Source organism: Toxotes jaculatrix, chromosome 6, assembly GCF_017976425.1.
Source record: "Toxotes jaculatrix isolate fToxJac2 chromosome 6, fToxJac2.pri, whole genome shotgun sequence".
Lineage (NCBI taxonomy): Eukaryota > Metazoa > Chordata > Actinopteri > Toxotidae > Toxotes > Toxotes jaculatrix.
The window spans coordinates 23,793,217-23,815,613 of NC_054399.1; the positions used below are offsets into that span (position 1 = coordinate 23,793,217).

At 34.1% G+C, this 22,397-nt stretch overlaps 1 protein-coding gene across 3 annotated transcripts in view; it reads left to right on the plus strand.

The window, feature by feature from the left end:
* pik3r3b (phosphoinositide-3-kinase, regulatory subunit 3b (gamma)) overlaps window positions 1-22,397 on the plus strand; it is a 191,814-nt gene that overhangs the window by 160,904 nt on the left and 8,513 nt on the right. For all 3 annotated transcript variants that reach the window (XM_041039885.1, XM_041039883.1, XM_041039884.1), the window contains 3 exons: window positions 3,872-4,007; window positions 4,736-4,834; window positions 5,202-5,382. In XM_041039885.1, coding sequence (XP_040895819.1) covers window positions 3,872-4,007; window positions 4,736-4,834; window positions 5,202-5,382 — 416 coding nt within the window. The remainder of the gene's footprint in view (window positions 1-3,871; window positions 4,008-4,735; window positions 4,835-5,201; window positions 5,383-22,397) is intronic.

Here is a 22,397-nt window from a genome sequence, read left to right on the forward strand (position 1 = left end):
TGAAGATCTTTGTTGCCGTTCCCCTGATCAGCTGGTTTGTGCACACGTGATTTTTTTTTTTTTTTTAAGACTTGCTGTGTTGACCAAGACCACAGGCATACTGATGCTTTGTGTGTGTGTTGCGTTTATCCTGTGTGTGTCAGTCCGTGCTGATGGTCATTGTTGAGGAGAGCTGTGGGTCTCTGCCTGCATGTGTGATGACAAGTGAGATGTTCTGTGTGTGTGTGTGTGTGTCAGAGTGCTGCTCCTTTGTCTGGTGAGGGGGAGGGGGGAGGCTGTATACTGGCGGTCCCCTTTGTTCACATTGTCCCTCGCTCTGAGTATTTCATGCAGTAGTTGTGGCTGTGATATTTTTTCAGATTTATAACAGTACAGTTGTCTAGTGTGGTAGTTTTTATATTTTATGACGTTTTCAGACTGTGTTCTCTTTGTTAGGACGGTTGTCATTAGTAAGTTTGACTTGTTTTGTGCAGGACAGATGTTTAAAATAACAGACCAATCAGAAGCATTGATCAGGGTGTCGGGAGGGTTCGGCTCTGTAGATGCTGCTCAGGTCATTTATTTAATGTTATTTAACACTTTAACTTTTCAGTGGACCTTTGCAACAAAAGACTTTTGTTTGTTGGTATGTTGCTCTTGTTCATTGTCCATAGTAACCGTGAAATTATAGATCATAGTAAAAAAATTAATGACAGTTTTGTTGGTGATGTCAGTTTATAACTTTTGGTTATTTATTGTGTGGATTTGGTCATTTTTGCATTTTTAAATCTTTGTCAGTTACGTGTTTCTGGGTTTTTGAAATGTTTCTGAAACAACTTCAGCAAATTTAAGATCAATGACGTCAGCCACTGATCAATAAAGCAAAAAGATTTTACTAATTGCAAAATAATAATTACTTGCAGCCTTGGTGACCGATCTGTTGTCCTTTCATAATACTGTCCTTTGTGCAGTCCATGTACTTTCACACTGGGAACACACTGGGAACACACACACACACATACACATACACACACACACACATACACAAACACACACACACACATACACAAACACACACACACATACACAAACACACACACACACAAACACACACACACACACACACGGTACAGTGTGTTTCAGTTGTGCTACAGCAGCTGATTTTTTTTTTTGTTTAATCTTTTCTGTTTTCCTGAACATTTTATTACGCAAAAGTTTCTATTTAAATATGAAGTGAATTTTCACTGGTATGAAAGTGTGTGTATGTGAGAGAGGGAGAGAGAGAAAGAGAGAGAGAAGATAAAGTGCTGACAGAGGGGAACAGTGCAGCTGCAGAATGACAGTCTTGGCCGCAGTAACCGAGTGTCGTGGTGACTTGAGAGAGGAGGGAGGAAAAGAAAGGGAGACGAGGGAGAGAGTGGGGGAGAGGAAAAAGTGAGAAGTCCAGGAGGGTTGAAGGAGAACAAAGAGCAGGAGAGGAAGAAGAGCTGCCCACATACATTCCTCTGAACTGAAGCTCCGCTGTGTGTTTGTGCAAATTATTTTTTTTATTAGCAGTCCAACATTTTTTGACGAGCATGAACAATATATCAGTTATCATTTCTTTGTATAAATTAAGATCGTGTTTTTTTGATTCTCTTACCTGCTCGTGATGCACAATGTTGTGTTGTTTTTTTGAAGTCGCACTCATTGTAAGGTAGAGGTTGTCAGTCTGGCCCTGGATGATTATGAGCATTCAGGGCAGGTGAAAGTTTTGGTGAGGCCTTAAGAAAAAGGTTGTTGACTCCACCCCAATCTTAAGCTACAGCTGCATGGAAATTTGAATATTAAAATTGGCTCCAAAAATGCATTTTCTTACATTTTTAATTATGAAAAAGAAACACACATCATACTTTTAATTGTCTAGTTTTGTGGCCCCCTGGTGGCTGTTTGGCCTTCAGCAGCCTTTATGTTTGCTGATGGTTCAGATCAACTATTCAAGCTAGTAAGTAGTCTTTATAATTACTGTATAATTACTGTTGATTCAAACAGAACATACATACACTGCACATTCATGTCCAAATCGGAGCTGAAAATATAGTAAATAGTCAACTTACATTTATTCAATTGGGCACGAAAGCTGCAGTGGGATAATAACATTCTGGGTCTGTTTGATGTGGAATAGGCATCTGTCTGCTGACATGTTTGCCATAATTATTTAATAAAATTAAACTATGTCAGATGTTATTTTCACTTTGATCTGCTGCACCCAAGTAACCAGAAAAAGCTGATCCTACAGCTTTGAAGACAAACTGTACTGTAAAAATGTTAACACTACAGTTGTAACAGTGCCTGTTTTAACAGTATAGTCAATGGGGTGTGGTAGGAGTGTGTCCAGTGTCTGAAGCACTTACAGTAACATTGAAGTGACATGTTAACACTGAGATTATATCTGGTGTCATTTCTCGGGTCTTATTCGGCTCTCCCTGTGCATTGTGGGAATTCCCCTGTCTGTTCCTGTTATTGGTGTGTGTGAGAGCTGGGCTGCAGGAGAACACTACTCCGGTGGCATTTCAGGACACATTCATCAGCGTACTTTCCCTTTTTAAAGGATGCTGTCCACACTAGCCCTCTGTGTGTTTACTGTGTGTGTGTGTGTGTTGTGTGTGTGTGTGTGTGTGTGTGTGTGTGTGTGTGTGTGTGTGTGTGTGTGTGTGTGTGTGCTTGTGTGCCAGAGCGTAAACTGATTTGTGATGTAGGAGCTCTCCAGTAATTACGCTGCTGTTTGTTAAACTGTATCCAGATGTGCCTGGAGACTTGTAAACCTCGGTCTGCTTCAGTGTGCGTGTGTTTAGGTATTATGGGTCATATTCAGGCTAGCTCTGTTTGGCACACAGCAAGGCAGAAAACACAAGCGCTACTGTGTGTTAGCCTGTTAGCATTCACTCAGGCTGAGTTTGCCCAAGGCTAAAACACTGCCCTGCTTTGGTTCTTATTAACCAGATTTAAAGGTGCAGTCTGTGACCTAAAGGCTGCCTTATTAGGACCAGATATTGTTTGAGATTTTTAAAATAATACTTTCCATAGTTTTGGTCCTGATACCAACATAAGACTTTTCATACCTTACTCTGAGGAATATATATTTTGCTACAACCCCCCTTTTTTTTCATTTGACCAAATAAGCTGTTATGTGATGTCAAAACCCAAGCAGTTATACTCTGCCAAAATAAAATAAATTCTCAGACTGGCAAAATTACTATTTCAATCTGTTCAAAGAACAGATAAACTAATTTACAAATGAAACCTATTTAAGTTCACTGCAGTAATGAATAATGATCCCGGTGAAAACCAGAAGTCACGTTTCTGCCAGAATTCTAACATCATCTGCTGTGATAGTAACTACAGAAGATTAAGAGGAAGTTTCGCTTCAGCAGCTCAGTGAGAGGATGAGTTTAAAGACAGGAGAGACATCCCTCCCCAGGACCTGAACTCTATTGTAGGCAGCCGATAACTTTCACTCTGCGTTAAGGCTAAATGTGTGTGTGGAGAATGTGGTTTATTACACACAGAATAATTACTGTGATGATGTATGGGCTGTGTTTGTCATGCCACTGTTTGTCCACATGATTAATAACATGGTCACCAACTGCACCGCCGCTGCGTTTGTGTGGAGATATAAATGCAGCTTCTGTGGTATAATTTGCATATTAAGTATGTGTGCATAATGAGACATTCTTCTTCTGGTGTAGTTGTTTGTGTATATGGTTGTATGAAGCATCTGGAGAGCTTCTCCTCATATACTGTGAAAGAGTCTGGACTCTTGTCTGCATTAGTGAACGGATGGTTGAACTTTGCTGCACAACTGTAGAAACCCAAAAACCCACAGTGTATGTTCTCTCTGTCTCTCCTCCAGCTCTTCCTCCAAAGCCAGCGAAGCCCCAGCAGCCCTCCTCGGTCGGGGTAGGAGGGGGCAGCAACAACGGTGCCAAGGATGGAGGAGCAGGAGGCTCACTGCAAGAGGCTGAATGGTACTGGGGAGACATATCCAGGTAACTCACTCATGCTGTGCCTTCAATTTAAAGTGACTAACACATCACCTGGGTTGATTGACTGTGTAGTGCAACAGAGGTTCCTGGCTGTGTCTTATTTTTATACCAGTAACCTGGTTATACTTTGTCATAGTCTGTGAATTTGTTCTTCACAGTTCACTATATGAATTGTACACACTCATACCGCTTTGTTCAATAAATACTTTAAAGATAAACTCCCTGATTTTTGTTATAAAGCCCTTAAATCTACCAGTTTCCTTGGATTTGAGTTGGAGTTTCAGAAACAAATGGAGCAGCTTCTTGATGTTTGGTCATAAAATTTGTACTTTTTCAGTGTAAATCTGTAGAAGCAATGAGTCTTAAGTGTTTAGGCCTTAGCCACTGTCTTACCTTCCTAAGTGTATGTTAGTTCTCAGCCATCGTCCACACACAGTCAGATGATAACCACGCCTACAGTGCAGACAGCCAGTCTGCCACCTTTAACACACACACTCATACTCATCCAGAGCAGAGAGACTGTTGGCTGGGACCAGTCCGTCCAGTCACTCCCAACATCATTTAACTGATGGCCTGTTTACTCTGAGGTGTGTGTGGCCGCGGGGAAAGTCCTCAATGCCTGCCACTGATAATTGGAGCCAGACTTTTCAAAATGAACACCATCTGTGCACAGATCACGGAACCGACTCAAACTCTGTTTTGCTACATGTGCATTCTGCTTTTGTGTGCAGAGAGGAGGTGAATGACAAGCTCAGAGACATGCCTGATGGGACCTTCCTGGTCCGGGATGCATCCACCAAGATGCAGGGCGACTACACGCTCACACTAAGGTAAACTCTTTGTTTGTGTCAGAGTCATGAATGGAGTGATTTTAAAACCACAGGGGGATTTACGTAGGTTGGTAGGACTGGTAGTGTTCTTCTGCTCCACTTTTATACAGCCACCCTTCTAGTTAATTACAGTTAGAAGAAAATCATGTCTTGAGAAGCATGCATCCTGGTAAATTGGAGCAAATAGCCCACTGCCCTGGAAATAAAGTGTTTGAGGGGAACTGAGTGTTGAAGTAGAAGCTGTTAAAGTGTGAATATTAACAAGAATCTGTCTGTTTTAATCAGTTTTTAGCACTAAACAGGTTTGAATACAGCATGGATACACTCTCACCTCCTTGCCTATCTTTTTATTCCTGTCTGTGCTCAGGAAAGGGGGCAACAACAAGCTGATAAAGATCTATCATCGGGATGGAAAGTACGGTTTCTCTGACCCCCTGACGTTCAGCTCAGTTGTGGAGCTCATCAGCCACTACAGACACGAGTCTCTGGCTCAGTACAACACCAAGCTGGACGTCAAACTCATGTACCCCATCTCCCGCTTCCAGCAGGTCTGCACACACAAGTGCTCACACGCACCCATCCAACAAGACACACATTGTCTTAATGTTCTTCCATTCATCTTGGTTTCAGTGTAACATTTTAGCAATCAGCTTTATTTTAGTGCAGTAAAGAGCATTTGAGCTAAACAGCTGAAGTTCATAGACCCAGACAACCCAGGAGGAAAAAGTGCCCACAGTCTCTGAGGAGAGGTCACAGGTCATAAATTTTGGGATCCACTGTCTTGATGTTGCAGTATAAAGTGATATTTTAGACAGAAGTGGGATTTCAGCTTTGTGTCAGCAGTTTCTGTCTCTTTCCTGTTTCACCATGACAGTTCATAAATTTAAACCCCATCCATTACCTTTGGGATGAACTGAAATGAGAGTGACAAACTTTTGGCTGAATGATTTAGTTGTCTGCACCTTCAGTTCAGTGGTTGAATATGAAGAGTGATCAGCTCTAACAGCTCAAGTGTGTTGACTTTTGTTTCCTGTTTCAGAGAAGTCCTTTAGAGTGTTTGATGCAGTTTGGCCTATTTTGACGCCTTACTATACTATGACGTTTTTTAAGACATTTTGAGGTCTTACTAAAATATGACTATTTTTTGCCTATTTTGACGCCTTACTATACTATGACGTTTTTTATGACATTTTGAGGCCAAAAAAAAATCTGACTTTTTTTGGCCGATTTTGATGCCTTACTATACTATGACGTTTTTTATGACATTTTGAGGCCAAAAAAAAATCTGACTTTTTTTGGCCGATTTTGATGCCTTACTATACTATGACGTTTTTTATGACATTTTGAGACCAAAAAAAAATCTGACTTTTTTTGGCCGATTTTGACGCCTTACTATACTATGACGTTTTTTATGACATTTTGAGGCCAAAAAAAAATCTGACTTTTTTTGGCCGATTTTGACGCCTTACTATACTATGACGTTTTTTATGACATTTTGAGACCAAAAAAAAATCTGACTTTTTTTGGCCGATTTTGACGCCTTACTATACTATGACGTTTTTTATGACATTTTGAGGTCCAAAAAAATTTTGACTTTTTTTTGGCTGAAAAAAACTCCTTACTATACTATGACGTTTTTTATGACATTTTGAGGTCAAAAAAATTTTTGACTTTTTTTGGCCGAAAAAAACGCCTTACTATACTGTCAAGTTTTTTATTACATTTTGAGGTCAAAAAAAATTTTGACTTTTTTTGGCCGAAAAAAACACCTTACTATACTATGACGTTTTTAATGACATTTTGAGGTCAAAAAAATTTGTAACTTTTTTTGGCCGAAAAAAACGCCTTCCTATACTATGACGTTTTTTATGACATTTTGAGGTCAAAAAAATTTTTGACTTTTTTTGGCCGAAAAAAATGCCTTACTATACTATGACGTTTTTTATGACATTTTAAGGTTAAAAAAATTTTTGACTTTTTTTGGCCGAAAAAAACGCCTTACTATACTATGACGTTTTTTATGACATTTTGAGGTCAAAAAAATTTTTGACTTTTTTTGGCCGAAAAAAACGCCTTACTATACCATGACGTTTTTTATGACATTTTGAGGTCAAAGAATTTTTTAACTTTTTTTGGCCGAAAAAAACGCCTTCCTATACTATGACGTTTTTTATGACATTTTGAGGTCAAAAAATTTTTTAACTTTTTTTGGCCGAAAAAAACTCCTTCCTATACTATGACGTTTTTTATGACATTTTGAGGTCAAAAAATGTTTTGACTTTTTTTGGCCGAAAAAAACTCCTTACTATACTATGACGTTTTTTATGACATTTTGAGGTAAAAAAAAATCTGACTTTTTTTGGATCGATTTTGACGCCTTACTATACTATGACGTTTTTTATGACATTTTGAGGTCAAAAAGATTTTTGACTTTTTTTGGCCGAAAAAAACGCCTTACTATACTATGACGTTTTTTATGACATTTTGAGGTCCAAAAAAATTTTGACTTTTTTTGGCCGAAAAAAACGCCTTACTATACTATGACGTTTTTTATGACATTTTGAGGTCAAAAATTTTTTTGACTTTTTTTGGCCAAAAAAAACGCCTTATTATACTATGACGTTTTTTATGACATTTTGAGGTAAAAAAAAATCTGACTTTTTTTGGATCGATTTTGACGCCTTACTATACTATGACGTTTTTTATGACATTTTGAGGTCAAAAAAATTTTGACTTTTTTTGACCGAAAAGAACGCCTTACTATACTATGACGTTTTTTATGACATTTTGAGGTCAAAAAGATTTTTGACTTTTTTTGGCCGAAAAAAACGCCTTACTATACTATGACGTTTTTTATGACATTTTGAGGTCCAAAAAAATTTTGACTTTTTTTGGCCGAAAAAAACGCCTTACTATACTATGACGTTTTTTATGACATTTTGAGGTCAAAAATTTTTTTGACTTTTTTTGGCCAAAAAAAACGCCTTATTATACTATGACGTTTTTTATGACATTTTGAGGTCAAAAAAATTTTTGACTTTTTTTTGGCCGAAAAAAACGCCTTACAATACTATGATGTTTTTTATGACATTTTGAGGTCAAAAATTTTTTTGACTTTTTTTGGCCAAAAAAAACGCCTTACTATACTATGACGTTTTTTATGACATTTTGAGGTCAAAAATTTTTTTGACTTTTTTTGGCCAAAAAAAACGCCTTACTATACTATGACGTTTTTTATGACATTTTGAGGTCAAAAAAATTTTTTGACTTTTTTTTGGCCGGAAAAAACGCCTTACTATACTATGACGTTTTTTATGACATCTTGAAGTCAAAAAAATTTTTGACTTTTCTTGACCGATTTTGACGCCTTACTATACTATGACGTTTTTTATGACATTTTGACGCCTTACTATACTATGACGTTTTTTATGACATTTTGAGATCAAAAAATTTTTTGACTTTTTTTGGCTGAAAAAAACGCCTTACTATACTATGACGTTTTTTGACATTTTGAGGTCAAAAAAATTTTTGACTTTTTTTGGCCGATTTTGACGCCTTACTATACTATGACGTTTTCTATGACATTTTGAGGTCAAAAATTTTTTTTGACTTTTTTTGGCTGAAAAAAACGCCTTACTATACTATGACGTTTTTTGACATTTTGAGGTCAAAAAATTTTTTGACTTTTTTTGGCCGATTTTGACGCCTTACTATACTATGACGTTTTTTATGACATTTTGAGGCCATACTATACTATGACGTTTTTTGACATTTTGAGGTCAAAAATTTTTTTGACTTTTTTTGGCCGAAAAAAACGCCTTACTATACTATGACGTTTTTTATGACATTTTGAGGTCAAAAATTTTTTTGACTTTTTTTGGCCAAAAAAAACGCCTTATTATACTATGACGTTTTTTATGACATTTTGAGGTAAAAAAAAAATCTGACTTTTTTTGGATCGATTTTGACGCCTTACTATACTATGACGTTTTTTATGACATTTTGAGGTCAAAAAAATTTTGACTTTTTTTGACCGAAAAGAACGCCTTACTATACTATGACGTTTTTTATGACATTTTGAGGTCAAAAAAAAATCTGACTTTTTTTGGCCGATTTTGACGCCTTACTATACTATGACGTTTTTTATGACATTTTGAGGCCATACTAAAGTATGACTTTTTTTGGCCGATTTTGACACCTTACTATACTATGACGTTTTTTATGACATTTTGACGCCTTACTATACTATGACGTTTTTTATGACATTTTGAGATCAAAAATTTTTTTGACTTTTTTTGGCCGAAAAAAACGCCTTACTATACTATGACGTTTTTTATGACATTTTGAGGTCAAAAAAAATTTTGACTTTTTTTGGCCGAAAAAAACGCCTTACTATACTATGACGTTTTTTATGACATTTTGAGGCCATACTAAAGTATGACTTTTTTTGGCCGATTTTGACACCTTACTATACTATGACGTTTTTTATGACATTTTGAGGTAAAAAAAATTTTTGACTTTTTTTGGCCGATTTTGACGCCTTACTATACTATGATGTTTTTTATGACATTTTGAGGTCAAAAAAAATTTTGACTTTTTTTGGCCGAAAAAAACGCCTTACGTTTTTATGACGTTTTTTATGACATTTTGAGGCCATACTAAAGTATGACTTTTTTTGGCCGATTTTGACACCTTACTATACTATGACGTTTTTTATGACATTTTGAGGTCAAAAAATTTTTTGACTTTTTTTGGCCGATTTTGACGCCTTACTATACTATGACGTTTTTTGACATTTTGAGGTCAAAAACAATTTTGACTTTTTTTGGCCGAAAAAAACGCCTTACTGTACTATGACGTTTTTTATGACATTTTGAGGTCCAAAAAAATTTAGACTTTTTTTGGCCGAAAAAAACGCCTTACTATACTATGACGTTTTTTATGACATTTTGACGCCTTACTATACTATGACGTTTTTTATGACATTTTGACGCCTTACTATACTATGACGTTTTTTATGACATTTTGAGATCAAAAATTTTTTTGACTTTTTTTGGCCGAAAAAAACGCCTTACTATACTATGACGTTTTTTGACATTTTGAGGTCAAAAATTTTTTTGACTTTTTTTGGCCGAAAAAAACGCCTTACTATACTATGACGTTTTTTATGACATTTTGAGGTCAAAAATTTTTTTGACTTTTTTTGGCCGATTTTGACGCCTTAATATACTATGACGTTTTTTATGACATTTTGACGCCTTACTATACTATGACGTTTTTTGACATTTTGAGGTCAAAAAATTTTTTGACTTTTTTTGGCCGATTTTGACGCCTTACTATACTATGACGTTTTTTATGACATTTTGAGGTCAAAAAAAAATCTGACTTTTTTTGGCCGATTTTGACGCCTTACTATACTATGACGTTTTTTATGACATTTTGACGCCTTACTATACTATGACGTTTTTTTGACATTTTGAGGTCAAAAATTTTTTTGACTTTTTTTTGCCGATTTTGACGCCTTACTATACTATGACGTTTTTTATGACATTTTGAGGTCATACTAAAGTATGACTTTTTTTGGCCGATTTTGACACCTTACTATACTATGACGTTTTTTATGACATTTTGAGGTCCAAAAAAATTTAGACTTTTTTTGGCCGAAAAAAATGCCTTACTATACTATGATGTTTTTTATGACATTTTGAGGTCAAAAATTTTTTTGACTTTTTTTGGCCGATTTTGACGCCTTACTATACTATGACGTTTTTTATGACATTTTGAGGCCGAAAAAAACGCCTTACTATACTATGACGTTTTTTATGACATTTTGAGGTCAAAAAATTTTTTGACTTTTTTTGGCCGATTTTGACGCCTTACTATACTATGACGTTTTTTATGACATTTTGAGGTCCAAAAAAATTTAGACTTTTTTTGGCCGAAAAAAACGCCTTACTATACTATGACGTTTTCTATGACATTTTGAGGTCAAAAATTTTTTTGACTTTTTTTGGCTGAAAAAAACGCCTTACTATACTATGACGTTTTTTGACATTTTGAGGTCAAAAAATTTTTTGACTTTTTTTGGCCGAAAAAAACGCCTTACTATACTATGGCGTTTTTTATGACATTTTGAGGTCAAAAAAATTTTTGACTTTTTTTGGCCGATTTTGACGCCTTACTATACTATGACGTTTTTTATGACATTTTGAGGTCAAAAAAAATTTTGACTTTTTTTGGCCGAAAAAAACGCCTTACTATACTATGACGTTTTTTATGACATTTTGAGGTCAAAAAATTTTTTGACTTTTTTTGGCCGATTTTGACGCCTTACTATACTATGACGTTTTTTGACATTTTGAGGTCAAAAAAAATTTTGACTTTTTTTGGCCGAAAAAAAACGCCTTACTGTACTATGACGTTTTTTATGACATTTTGAGGTCCAAAAAAATTTAGACTTTTTTTGGCCGAAAAAAACGCCTTACTATACTATGACATTTTTTATGACATTTTGAAGTCAAAAAAAATTTTGACTTTTTTTGGCCGAAAAAAACGCCTTACTATACTATGACGTTTTTTATGACATTTTGAGGCCATACTAAAGTATGACTTTTTTTGGCCGATTTTGACACCTTACTATACTATGACGTTTTTTATGACATTTTGAGGCCATACTAAAGTATGACTTTTTTTGGCCGAAAAAAACGCCTTACTATACTATGACGTTTTTTATGACATTTTGAGGCCATACTAAAGTATGACTTTTTTTGGCCGATTTTGACACCTTACTATACTATGACGTTTTTTATGACATTTTGAGGTCCAAAAAAATTTAGACTTTTTTTGGCCGAAAAAAATGCCTTACTATACTATGACGTTTTTTATGACATTTTGAGGTCAAAAAAAAATCTGACTTTTTTTGGCCGATTTTGACGCCTTACTATACTATGACGTTTTTTATGACATTTTGAGGCCATACTAAAGTATGACTTTTTTTGGCCGATTTTGACACCTTACTATACTATGACGTTTTTTATGACATTTTGACGCCTTACTATACTATGACGTTTTTTATGACATTTTGAGGCCATACTAAAGTATGACTTTTTTTGGCCGATTTTGACACCTTACTATACTATGACGTTTTTTATGACATTTTGACGCCTTACTATACTATGACGTTTTTTATGACATTTTGAGATCAAAAAATTTTTTGACTTTTTTTGGCCGAAAAAAACGCCTTACTATACTATGACGTTTTTTATGACATTTTGAGGTCAAAAAAAATTTTGACTTTTTTTGGCCGATTTTGACACCTTACTATACTATGACGTTTTTTATGACATTTTGAGGCCATACTAAAGTATGACTTTTTTTGGCCGATTTTGACACCTTACTATACTATGACGTTTTTTATGACATTTTGAGGTCAAAAAATTTTGACTTTTTTTGGCCGAAAAAAACGCCTTACTATACTATGACGTTTTTTGACATTTTGAGGTCAAAAAAATTTTTGACTTTTTTTGGCCGATTTTGACGCCTTACTATACTATGATGTTTTTTATGACATTTTGAGGTCAAAAAAAATTTTGACTTTTTTTGGCCGAAAAAAACGCCTTACGTTTTTATGACGTTTTTTATGACATTTTGAGGCCATACTAAAGTATGACTTTTTTTGGCCGATTTTGACACCTTACTATACTATGACGTTTTTTATGACATTTTGAGGTCAAAAAATTTTTTGACTTTTTTTGGCCGATTTTGACGCCTTACTATACTATGACGTTTTTTGACATTTTGAGGTCAAAAAAAATTTTGACTTTTTTTGGCCGAAAAAAACGCCTTACTGTACTATGACGTTTTTTATGACATTTTGAGGTCCAAAAAAATTTAGACTTTTTTTGGCCGAAAAAAACGCCTTACTATACTATGACGTTTTTTATGACATTTTGAGGTCAAAAAAAATTTTGACTTTTTTTGGCCGAAAAAAACGCCTTACTATACAATGACGTTTTTTATGACATTTTGAGGCCATACTAAAGTATGACTTTTTTTGGCCGATTTTGACACCTTACTATACTATGACGTTTTTTATGACATTTTGAGGTTAAAAAAAATTTTGACTTTTTTTGGCCGAAAAAAACGCCTTACTATACTATGACGTTTTTTATGACATTTTGAGGCCATACTAAAGTATGACTTTTTTTGGCCGATTTTGACACCTTACTATACTATGACGTTTTTTATGACATTTTGAGGTCCAAAAAAATTTAGACTTTTTTTGGCCGAAAAAAATGCCTTACTATACTATGACGTTTTTTATGACATTTTGAGGTCAAAAAAAAATCTGACTTTTTTTGGCCGATTTTGACGCCTTACTATACTATGACGTTTTTTATGACATTTTGAGGCCATACTAAAGTATGACTTTTTTTGGCCGATTTTGACACCTTACTATACTATGACGTTTTTTATGACATTTTGAGGTCAAAAAATTTTGACTTTTTTTGGCCGAAAAAAACGCCTTACTATACTATGACGTTTTTTGACATTTTGAGGTCAAAAAAATTTTTGACTTTTTTTGGCCGAAAAAAACGCCTTACTATACTATGACGTTTTTTATGACATTTTGAGGTTAAAAAAAATTTGACTTTTTTTGGCCGATTTTGACGCCTTACTATACTATGACGTTTTTTATGACATTTTGACGCCTTACTATACTATGACGTTTTTCATGACATTTTGAGATCAAAAAATTTTTTGACTTTTTTTGGCTGAAAAAAACGCCTTACTATACTATGACGTTTTTTGACATTTTGAGGTCAAAAAATTTTTTGACTTTTTTTGGCCGATTTTGACGCCTTACTATACTATGACGTTTTTTATGACATTTTGAGGTCAAAAAAAATTTTGACTTTTTTTGGCCGAAAAAAACGCCTTACTATACTATGACGTTTTTTATGACATTTTGAGGTCAAAAAATTTTTTGACTTTTTTTGGCCGATTTTGACGCCTTACTATACTATGACGTTTTTTGACATTTTGAGGTCCAAAAAAATTTAGACTTTTTTTGGCCGAAAAAAATGCCTTACTGTACTATGACGTTTTTTATGACATTTTGAGGCCATACTAAAGTATGACTTTTTTTGGCCGATTTTGACGCCTTACTATACTGTGACGTTTTTTATGACATTTTGAGGTCCAAAAAAATTTAGACTTTTTTTGGCCGAAAAAAATGCCTTACTATACTATGACGTTTTTTATGACATTTTGAGGTCAAAAAAAAATCTGACTTTTTTTGGCCGATTTTGACGCCTTACTATACTATGACGTTTTTTATGACATTTTGAGGCCATACTAAAGTATGACTTTTTTTGGCCGATTTTGACACCTTACTATACTATGACGTTTTTTATGACATTTTGACGCCTTACTATACTATGACGTTTTTTATGACATTTTGAGATCAAAAAATTTTTTGACTTTTTTTGGCCGAAAAAAACGCCTTACTATACTATGACGTTTTTTATGACATTTTGAGGTCAAAAAAAATTTTGACTTTTTTTGGCCGAAAAAAACGCCTTACGTTTTTATGACGTTTTTTATGACATTTTGAGGCCATACTAAAGTATGACTTTTTTTGGCCGATTTTGACACCTTACTATACTATGACGTTTTTTATGACATTTTGAGGTCAAAAAATTTTGACTTTTTTTGGCCGAAAAAAACGCCTTACTATACCATGACGTTTTTTATGACATTTTGAGGTCAAAAATTTTTTTGACTTTTTTTGGCCGAAAGAAACGCCTTACTATACTATGACGTTTTTTGACATTTTGAGGTCAAAAAATTTTTTGACTTTTTTTGGCCGAAAAAAACGCCTTACTATACTATGACGTTTTTTATGACATTTTGAGGTTAAAAAAAATTTGACTTTTTTTGGCCGATTTTGACGCCTTACTATACTATGACGTTTTTTATGACATTTTGACGCCTTACTATACTATGACGTTTTTCATGACATTTTGAGATCAAAAAATTTTTTGACTTTTTTTGGCTGAAAAAAACGCCTTACTATACTATGACGTTTTTTGACATTTTGAGGTCAAAAATTTTTTTGACTTTTTTTGGCCGATTTTGACGCCTTACTATACTATGACGTTTTTTATGACATTTTGAGGTCAAAAAAAATTTTGACTTTTTTTGGCCGAAAAAAACGCCTTACTATACTATGACGTTTTTTGACATTTTGAGGTAAAAAAAAATTTGGACTTTTTTTGGCCGAAAAAAACGCCTTACTGTACTATGACGTTTTTTATGACATTTTGAGGTCCAAAAAAATTTAGACTTTTTTTGGCCGAAAAAAACGCCTTACTATACTATGACGTTTTTTATGACATTTTGAGGTCCAAAAAAATTTTGACTTTTTTTGGCCGAAAAAAACGCCTTACTATACTATGACGTTTTTTATGACATTTTGAGGCCATACTAAAGTATGACTTTTTTTGGCCGATTTTGACACCTTACTATACTATGACGTTTTTTATGACATTTTGAGGTTAAAAAAAATTTTGACTTTTTTTGGCCGAAAAAAACGCCTTACTATACTATGACGTTTTTTATGACATTTTGAGGCCATACTAAAGTATGACTTTTTTTGGCCGATTTTGACACCTTACTATACTATGACGTTTTTTATGACATTTTGAGGTCCAAAAAAATTTAGACTTTTTTTGGCCGAAAAAAATGCCTTACTATACTATGACGTTTTTTATGACATTTTGAGGTCAAAAAAAAATCTGACTTTTTTTGGCCGATTTTGACGCCTTACTATACTATGACGTTTTTTATGACATTTTGAGGCCATACTAAAGTATGACTTTTTTTGGCCGATTTTGACACCTTACTATACTATGACGTTTTTTATGACATTTTGACGCCTTACTATACTATGACGTTTTTTATGACATTTTGAGGCCATACTAAAGTATGACTTTTTTTGGCCGATTTTGACACCTTACTATACTATGACGTTTTTTATGACATTTTGACGCCTTACTATACTATGACGTTTTTTATGACATTTTGAGATCAAAAAATTTTTTGACTTTTTTTGGCCGAAAAAAACGCCTTACTATACTATGACGTTTTTTATGACATTTTGAGGTCAAAAAAAATTTTGACTTTTTTTGGCCGATTTTGACACCTTACTATACTATGACGTTTTTTATGACATTTTGAGGCCATACTAAAGTATGACTTTTTTTGGCCGATTTTGACACCTTACTATACTATGACGTTTTTTATGACATTTTGAGGTCAAAAAATTTTGACTTTTTTTGGCCGAAAAAAACGCCTTACTATACTATGACGTTTTTTGACATTTTGAGGTCAAAAAATTTTTTGACTTTTTTTGGCCGATTTTGACGCCTTACTATACTATGATGTTTTTTATGACATTTTGAGGTCAAAAAAAATTTTGACTTTTTTTGGCCGAAAAAAACGCCTTACGTTTTTATGACGTTTTTTATGACATTTTGAGGCCATACTAAAGTATGACTTTTTTTGGCCGATTTTGACACCTTACTATACTATGACGTTTTTTATGACATTTTGAGGTCAAAAAATTTTTTGACTTTTTTTGGCCGATTTTGACGCCTTACTATACTATGACGTTTTTTGACATTTTGAGGTCAAAAAAAATTTTGACTTTTTTTGGCCGAAAAAAAACGCCTTACTGTACTATGACGTTTTTTATGACATTTTGAGGTCCAAAAAAATTTTGACTTTTTTTGGCCGAAAAAAACGCCTTACTATACTATGACGTTTTTTATGACATTTTGAGGCCATACTAAAGTATGACTTTTTTTGGCCGATTTTGACACCTTACTATACTATGACGTTTTTTATGACATTTTGAGGTTAAAAAAAATTTTGACTTTTTTTGGCCGAAAAAAACGCCTTACTATACTATGACGTTTTTTATGACATTTTGAGGCCATACTAAAGTATGACTTTTTTTGGCCGATTTTGACACCTTACTATACTATGACGTTTTTTATGACATTTTGAGGTCCAAAAAAATTTAGACTTTTTTTGGCCGAAAAAAATGCCTTACTATACTATGACGTTTTTTATGACATTTTGAGATAAAAAAAAAAATCTGACTTTTTTTGGCCGATTTTGACGCCTTACTATACTATGACGTTTTTTATGACATTTTGAGGCCATACTAAAGTATGACTTTTTTTGGCCGATTTTGACACCTTACTATACTATGACGTTTTTTGACATTTTGAGGTCAAAAAAATTTTTGACTTTTTTTGGCCGAAAAAAACGCCTTACTATACTATGACGTTTTTTATGACATTTTGAGGTTAAAAAAAATTTGACTTTTTTTGGCCGATTTTGACGCCTTACTATACTATGACGTTTTTTATGACATTTTGACGCCTTACTATACTATGACGTTTTTCATGACATTTTGAGATCAAAAAATTTTTTGACTTTTTTTGGCTGAAAAAAACGCCTTACTATACTATGACGTTTTTTGACATTTTGAGGTCAAAAATTTTTTTGACTTTTTTTGGCCGATTTTGACGCCTTACTATACTATGACGTTTTTTATGACATTTTGAGGTCAAAAAAAATTTTGACTTTTTTTGGCCGAAAAAAACGCCTTACTATACTATGACGTTTTTTGACATTTTGAGGTCAAAAAAAATTTGGACTTTTTTTGGCCGAAAAAAAACGCCTTACTGTACTATGACGTTTTTTATGACATTTTGAGGTCCAAAAAAATTTAGACTTTTTTTGGCCGAAAAAAACGCCTTACTATACTATGACGTTTTTTATGACATTTTGAGGTCCAAAAAAATTTTGACTTTTTTTGGCCGAAAAAAACGCCTTACTATACTATGACGTTTTTTATGACATTTTGAGGCCATACTAAAGTATGACTTTTTTTGGCCGATTTTGACACCTTACTATACTATGACGTTTTTTATGACATTTTGAGGTTAAAAAAAATTTTGACTTTTTTTGGCCGAAAAAAACGCCTTACTATACTATGACGTTTTTTATGACATTTTGAGGCCATACTAAAGTATGACTTTTTTTGGCCGATTTTGACACCTTACTATACTATGACGTTTTTTATGACATTTTGAGGTCCAAAAAAATTTAGACTTTTTTTGGCCGAAAAAAATGCCTTACTATACTATGACGTTTTTTATGACATTTTGAGGTCAAAAAAAATTTTGACTTTTTTTGGCCGATTTTGACGCCTTACTATACTATGACGTTTTTTATGACATTTTGAGGCCATACTAAAGTATGACTTTTTTTGGCCGATTTTGACACCTTACTATACTATGACGTTTTTTATGACATTTTGACGCCTTACTATACTATGACGTTTTTTATGACATTTTGAGATCAAAACATTTTTTGACTTTTTTTGGCCGAAAAAAACGCCTTACTATACTATGACGTTTTTTATGACATTTTGAGGTCAAAAAAAATTTTGACTTTTTTTGGCCGAAAAAAACGCCTTACTATACTATGACGTTTTTTATGACATTTTGAGGCCATACTAAAGTATGACTTTTTTTGGCCGATTTTGACACCTTACTATACTATGATGTTTTTTATGACATTTTGAGGTCAAAAAATTTTGACTTTTTTTGGCCGAAAAAAACGCCTTACTATACTATGACGTTTTTTGACATTTTGAGGTCAAAAAAATTTTTGACTTTTTTTGGCCGAAAAAAACGCCTTACTATACTATGACGTTTTTTATGACATTTTGAGGTTAAAAAAAATTTGACTTTTTTTGGCCGATTTTGACGCCTTACTATACTATGACGTTTTTTATGACATTTTGAGGTCCAAAAAATTTTTGACTTCTTTTGGCCGAAAAAAACGCCTTACTATACTATGACGTTTTTTATGACATTTTGAGGTCAAAAATTTTTTTGACTTTTTTTGGCCGAAAAAAACGCCTTACTATACTATGACGTTTTTTATGACATTTTGAGGCCATACTAAAGTATGACTTTTTTTGGCCGATTTTGACACCTTACTATACTATGACGTTTTTTATGACATTTTGAGGTCAAAAAATTTTGACTTTTTTTGGCCGAAAAAAACGCCTTACTATACTATGACGTTTTTTATGACATTTTGAGACCATAATAAAGTATGACTTTTTTTAAGATAAGAAAATCCTTTATTAGTCCCTCAGTGGGGAAATTGCATTTAGCAACAGCAAGGGTACAGTACAGTCAGTGAACGTAATATATAAGTAACACCAATAAGGCCAGAACAAGATTCAATAAACACTATTCCAACAGTAGAATAACTAATAAAGATACTAAACTAAGAAAATAGCTGTTGTTAAAAATAAAATATACATACATACATAAATACATACATAAATAAATATGAGATGGAGATTCTTGAGTTGAGTGACTTTCATACACAATAAATATTGCACACTAATAATTGAGTTATTGCACATAGATATTACACTGATAGTTGCATGAAATTGGAATCAGTTTGTGTGTTAACAATGCTCATTATAGAGTCTGACAGCAGCAGGAAGGAAAGGTCTTCTAAATCTCTCCTTCACACACCGAGGGTGAAGCAGTCTGTCACTGAAACTGCTCTGCAGAGCTGACAGGACGTCCTGCAGGGGGTGGGACTCATGGTCCAGCATAGATGGCAGTTTTGCTAGGACCCTTCTTTCTCCAACCTCTCGCACTGAGTCCAGAGGACAGCCCAGGACAGAGCTGGACTTCCTGATGACTTTGTCCAGCTTCTTCCTCTCGTTCTCAGTTATGCTGCTGCTCCAGCAGACTAATCCGTACAGGATGGCTGAAGCCACCACAGAGTCATAGAAGGTCTTTAGGAGTGCCCCCTGCACACCAAAAGACAGCAGTCTCCTCAGGAGGTAGAGCCTGCTCTGCCCCTTCCTGTACAGTGCGTCTGTGTTGTTAGTCCAGTCCAGTTTGTGGTTTAGGTGAACACCCAGGTACTTGTAAGAGTCCACTCTCACAATGTCCATTCCCTGGACGTTCACCAGTGAGGGGGCAGACCGGTGTCTGCGAAAATCCACCACCATCTCCTTGGTCTTCCCTGTGTTGATGAGGAGGTGGTTTGGCCGACACCAGTCCACCATGTCCTGCGTCACTCCTCTGTACTCTGCATCATCGTCATCGCTGATCAGGCCGACAATAGCAGAGTCGTCAGAGAACTTGAGCAGGACACAGCCGTCCGTGTTGTGTCTGAAGTCTGCAGTGTAGAGGGTGAGGAGGAAGGGCGCAAGCACCGTGACCTGAGGAACACCCACACTGCAGGTCAGGGGGTCAGACACACAGTCCCGAGCATTTTTTGGCATATTTTGAGGCCATACTAAAGTATGACTTTTTTTGGCCGATTTTGACGCCTTACTATACTATGACGTTTTTTATGACATTTTGAGGCCAAAAATTGTTTTAACTTTTTTTGGCCAATTTTGACGCCTTACTATACTATGACGTTTTTTATGACATTTTGAGGTCAAAAATTTTTTTGAATTTTTTTGGCCGAAAAAAACGCCTTACTATACTATGACGTTTTTTGACATTTTGAGGTCAAAAAATTTGTTGACTTTTTTTGGCCAATTTTGACGCCTTACTATACTATGACGTTTTTTATGACATTTTGAGGTCAAAAAAATTTTGGACTTTTTTTGGCTGATTTTGACGCCTTACTATACTATGACGTTTTTTATGACATTTTGAGGCCATACTAAAGTATGACTTTTTTTGGCCGAAAAAAACGCCTTACTATACTATGACGTTTTTTATGACATTTTGAGGCCATACTAAAGTATGACTTTTTTTGGCCGATTTTGACACCTTACTATACTATGACGTTTTTTATGACATTTTGAGGTCCAAAAAAATTTAGACTTTTTTTGGCCGAAAAAAACGCCTTACTATACTATGACGTTTTTTATGACATTTTGAGGTAAAAAAAAAATCTGACTTTTTTTGGCCGATTTTGACGCCTTACTATACTATGACGTTTTTTATGACATTTTGACGCCTTACTATACTATGACGTTTTTTATGACATTTTGAGGTCAAAAAAATTTTTGACTTTTTTTGGCCGAAAAAAACGCCTTACGTTTTTATGACGTTTTTTATGACATTTTGAGGCCATACTAAAGTATGACTTTTTTTGGCCGATTTTGACACCTTACTATACTATGACGTTTTTTATGACATTTTGAGGTCCAAAAAAATTTTGACTTTTTTTTGGCTGAAAAAAATTCCTTACTATACTATGATGTTTTTTATGACATTTTGAGGTCAAAAAAATTGTTGACTTTTTTTGGCCGAAAAAAAACGCCTTACTATACTATGACGTTTTTTGACATTTTGAGGTCAAAAACTTTTTTGACTTTTTTTGGCCGATTTTGACGCCTTACTATACTATGACGTTTTTTGACATTTTGAGGTCAAAAAAAATTTTGACTTTTTTTGGCCGAAAAAAACGCCTTACTATACTATGGCGTTTTTTATGACATTTTGAGGTCAAAAAAATGTTTGACTTTTTTTGGCCGATTTTGACGCCTTACTATACTATGACGTTTTTTATGACATTTTGAGGTCAAAAATTTTTTTGACTTTTTTTGGCTGAAAAAAACGCCTTACTATACTATGACGTTTTTTGACATTTTGAGGTCAAAAATTTTTTTGACTTTTTTTGGCTGAAAAAACCGCCTTACTATACTATGACGTTTTTTGACATTTTGAGGTCAAAAAATTTTTTGACTTTTTTTGGCCGAAAAAAACGCCTTACGTTTTTATGACGTTTTTTGACATTTTGAGGTCAAAAAAATGTTTGACTTTTTTTGGCCGATTTTGACGCCTTACTATACTATGACGTTTTTTATGACATTTTGAGGTCAAAAATTTTTTTGACTTTTTTTGGCTGAAAAAAACGCCTTACTATACTATGACGTTTTTTATGACATTTTGAGGTCCAAAAAAATTTTGACTTTTTTTGGCCGAAAAAAACGCCTTACTATACTATGACGTTTTTTATGACATTTTGAGGTCAAAAAAAATTTTGACTTTTTTTGGCCGAAAAAAACGCCTTACTATACTATGACGTTTTTTATGACATTTTGAGGCCATACTAAAGTATGACTTTTTTTGGCCGATTTTGACACCTTACTATACTATGACGTTTTTTATGACATTTTGAGGTCCAAAAAAATTTAGACTTTTTTTGGCCGAAAAAAATGCCTTACTATACTATGACGTTTTTTATGACATTTTGAGGTCAAAAAAAATTTTGACTTTTTTTGGCCGATTTTGACGCCTTACTATACTATGACGTTTTTTATGACATTTTGAGGCCATACTAAAGTATGACTTTTTTTGGCCGATTTTGACACCTTACTATACTATGACGTTTTTTATGACATTTTGACGCCTTACTATACTATGACGTTTTTTATGACATTTTGAGATCAAAACATTTTTTGACTTTTTTTGGCCGAAAAAAA